The 3,897-nt window shown below is 25.5% G+C and overlaps 2 protein-coding genes across 2 annotated transcripts; both read right to left on the bottom strand.

Annotated features, from left to right (window-relative positions):
• Positions 1 to 204: 204 nt before the first annotated feature.
• On the bottom strand, positions 205 to 1,452 carry ENU1_143790 (hypothetical protein; the record flags this gene model as incomplete). The annotated part of the gene is made up of 1 exon (XM_008860407.1): positions 205 to 1,452. One exon carries the CDS (start codon positions 1,450 to 1,452, stop codon positions 205 to 207), a length of 1,248 nt encoding a protein of 415 aa, XP_008858629.1.
• Positions 1,453 to 1,530: 78 nt separating this feature from the next.
• On the bottom strand, positions 1,531 to 3,149 carry ENU1_143780 (RhoGAP domain containing protein; the record flags this gene model as incomplete). Its single annotated transcript, XM_008860406.1, has 3 exons — positions 1,531 to 2,496; positions 2,548 to 2,870; positions 2,939 to 3,149. The coding sequence occupies 3 exons, from the start codon at positions 3,147 to 3,149 to the stop codon at positions 1,531 to 1,533; spliced, it is 1,500 nt and encodes a 499-aa protein (XP_008858628.1).
• Between the last annotated feature and the right edge of the window lie 748 nt (positions 3,150 to 3,897).

Raw genomic sequence — 3,897 nt, 5'->3', positions numbered from 1 at the left:
TATTAGGATTAGATTCAGTCAAATGTTCAAGTTGAAAAGTGGGACTTGTTTCTTTGATTAATTTATAAGTAAACAAAGGAGTATCAGATTTTTCTAAGTTACTACCACCTTTAAACGACTTTTGCATAGAAAATAAGAATGAAATAAATAATAATTTTTATTTGAAGTTTAAATAAACAAATTGAAAACAGAAAACATTAATAATTATTTTATTTGTTCGACAATTAATACAGAAGATGGATATAACTTAACTTCTGTTAACAATGTATTTTCATCCATTAAATCAATTCTTCTTCTTGGTAAGTTTCCCCAAATAATTATGTTTTTTTCATTAAACTCATTACGAATTATTTCTAAAACATCCCCAACAGTATAATTTTCATAAATTTCTATGATTTTTGTTTGTTTATTTAGGGTAATTTTAATCTTTCCTGGTTTCCCTTCTTTAGGTTTATTATATACAGAAACTTTGTGAATACATGGTTTAAGTTCTTGAGTTGGTTGCTGTATTTTAAGTTGAGGATTGTTTTGATTAACTGGGTCAACAACATCTTGTGACTTTTTTAAACTTGTTTTCTTTGATTCTGAAAGAAGAGAATCATCAATTTCAATAATGTTTGTTATTTTAGATGTTGTGGTATCATTCTTTAATTGAGAAGGTTTCTTATTTGCACCAAAACAAATTAAATCACTATTATCTTCTGAAGAAGAATCAGAAGAAATTTCACAAATATTATCAGTTTTTCGTTTTATTTCCTCTTTGTTTGGATATTCATATACCCTTATTATATCTTTAAGTTTTAGACTTAATTCTTTTTCATCTCTTGCTGTTATTAGTTCAAGTAATTCTCCAGTAATTGGGTTATGTAATGCAATACTAGGCATTTTTATTTTGTATCGTGTTACATAGTCATCACATGTTTTTATTGAAGAAAGGCCAGTTGTTGATGTTGAATAGTTATTAGCAATTGCAGTTAGTGGTACCCATAATATGTAATTTCTAGCCATTTGCCATCTAACAGATGAGCTTTTCCAAACATCTCTAATGAATGTTAAGCATTCTAAATCATTTTCTTTAAAAACATATGCTAATATCCATTTATTTTCTTTTTCAGCTCGTTCACAAGCTGCTCCAAAATCACCAAGGACTGATGATTCGCTTAATGGTACAAATTGTTGGTAATTAGTAATTTTTCCTTCTGCTTCATCTTTAAAGTTTCTAAACATAAAAGTATTTGACTCAGTTGATGTGGGTGTCGTCAGTTGTGTTATCTTTATTTTTTCAGGAGCAAGGTAATTTTCATCTCCTTTAAGAGCTATTTCTTCATTTTCTAAATAAGCATTAACACTAGTTTCCAAATTTCCATTACAATTGTCTAAATATAATTTTGCGTATTCTTCAGGAGCGCCAGTGAGTTCTATAAATTGTTGAACTTTTGTTGGGAGATTCATTGATTTGTTAGTTTTTGAAGTATTTTGAGTTTTTCATTCAAAAAAAAAAACAAAGAGAAAAATTAAAGAAAAAAGAGATTAATGAAGGTTTTGTTGGTATTTGTATGTTCTATTATAAGTGTTGACAGGTTGTTTTGTTGTTTGTTGTGTTATAACAGTTTTTTGTTTACTTATATCAGTTGTTATACTATTTTGTTTTAGTTCAACACCTTTAATTTTTTGACTTTCTTGTTTAAGAGGGGTTGGTGATGGAGGTTGAGGTAACGACTTAGGTTGGTGTGTTTGGTTTGGTTGAGGAAGTGGTTTAGTTTTTGGAGGCAATCGTTTTCGATTAGTTTTCTGTTGTAATATTCCAAGAACATCAGCATCAGTAGACCTCATAATTTTTGTTGTTCTTTTTAATACTCGAGACTTTCTATACACTAAATTATCAACATCATTTGGAAATATTTCATTAAAATGGGTAATAATTTCTGAAAGCACATTGATTCCTTTTGTTAAAAGAATAGTATCTGCGTCATCAAAAGTAAGAACTGAAGGTGTTAAACAAACAGCAATATTCTTTGAATTCATTAAATTAATATCTTCATAAGCAGATATTTTATAAGACAATTTCATAATATACTTAAATAAAGTAAGATGTTCAACTGGTAATGAAGTTATTACTGATTTAATTCCATGAATACCATTTGAAGTATAATTATTAATAAGACTATTTGTTTGTTGTTTATCAATAACATGTGTTGGTAAATCTCTCAAAAACCTTTTAAAAACTGCTGCAACTAAATCTGGTTGAAGGTCTTCAAATGAAGTTATTGCCATTCTAAGATACAACTCATCAATTTGATGTTTATTACCTGTTGTTATTTCTCTGAATATTCCAGGAACAGTAAATCCTTTATCATAAAGATAATTATAAATTGATTCTACTGCAATTGGTAATTGATTTTTTGTTCTTTGTTCAGCTACAAGAATTGATTCAATTGTTTTATTACAATATAATGCAGATGGTTGACTATTTTGAATTACATATTGTTGTTTTAACTATTAGTTAAATTAATGTTATGAACATTAGTTTTTATACAAACAACAAACCTCTTGTGCATTTGAAATTAATATGTTCATTGCTTCATTCTCATTAAAATAAACACTTCCTGCATCAAACATCATTACAAATTGATGAATATAATTGTTATAAGTTAATGGATTATTCCATGCTATCATTTTTTCAAGTTGGTAATATTTTTGAATGACTATTTCTTCATTTTCATCAGTAAGATGATTTTTAACATCACTTATTTGTTTAAATATTGGTTTAAATGTAATTTCTTCAATACACCTAAGGTTTTTGCTCGTAGTAAGAAAAATGTTCATCATTAAAGTTAAAGACTCTCCAATAATATTTGTTTCTTGCTGACCTATTTAATAAGAAATTTATTATTTAATCAATAATAATAATCAAACATAACCAAACCCATTCCACTACATTCCCAATGTTCTTTTAAATACCTCACTTCTCCATCAATTAACTCAACAAATTTATTTAAAATTTTATTTGTTGATTGAAAGAATTTTTGTTGTTTTTGCCAATATCCATCAATTTGTTGAATGTTCTTTCTCTTTTCATCATTCATCAATATACTTTCTTTTATGTCACTAGTAGCTTTTTTAAAACCTTTCCAAGCATTTGTTGACATATTGTTATTAATTTTTATATCTAAATTTTGAGTTTGAATTATCGTTAAAAATATATTTTTATATTTGCTAAAAATTTACTCTTTTTCTGTTTACTAGCTACTTAAAATTAATACAATAAGTATTTCTTCTCTTTTTTGTATTTTTTTAAATGTATTATAACATAATCTCTCTTAAAAATGAAGAACCCAATATTTTATTAGTTTAAGACAATAAATTATTTATTGTATTTAAGTATAGAATTGAATATGTACTTTTTTATCGATTTACAGTCTATTTTGATTCATTTATCTTATTTATTTTTAAAAAGTCTTTTAATATATGTTATTTTAAGAAATATGTCTCTTATGTTAAAAAGTTATTCATTATTTTGGTTATTGTTTTTTTTAACCAAATTTAATTGGTTAAATTTATATTTCCTCATTACTTGTTGGTATTAGAAATAAACTTTATGAAGAAAAGAATTGCATTATGAATGAATTATTTTATTTTAAAGAGTATGAATGATTTAATAAAATGAATATATTTCATTGCATAATTTCCATAAACAAAACAGACTTTTTTTTGTTAAATAATTTATGAATGATTCTTTAATTAAAGTTATTGCCTATTTTTCTTTCCTTTCAATTTGAAAGAAAAAAAGAATTTTTAAATCAAAAAACTAATAATTTAATTAATGTTACCAATACCAAGGTATCCAATTCAACCACAACAACCTAATGTTTCAGTGGCACATCCTGGATATGAACA

This window comes from Entamoeba nuttalli, assembly GCF_000257125.1.
Source record: "Entamoeba nuttalli P19 unplaced genomic scaffold asmbl_5954, whole genome shotgun sequence".
Taxonomy (NCBI): Eukaryota; Evosea; order Mastigamoebida; family Endamoebidae; genus Entamoeba; species Entamoeba nuttalli.
The sequence above is the reverse complement of the archived record's forward strand: the minus strand, read 5'-3'. Positions and strand labels throughout refer to the sequence as shown.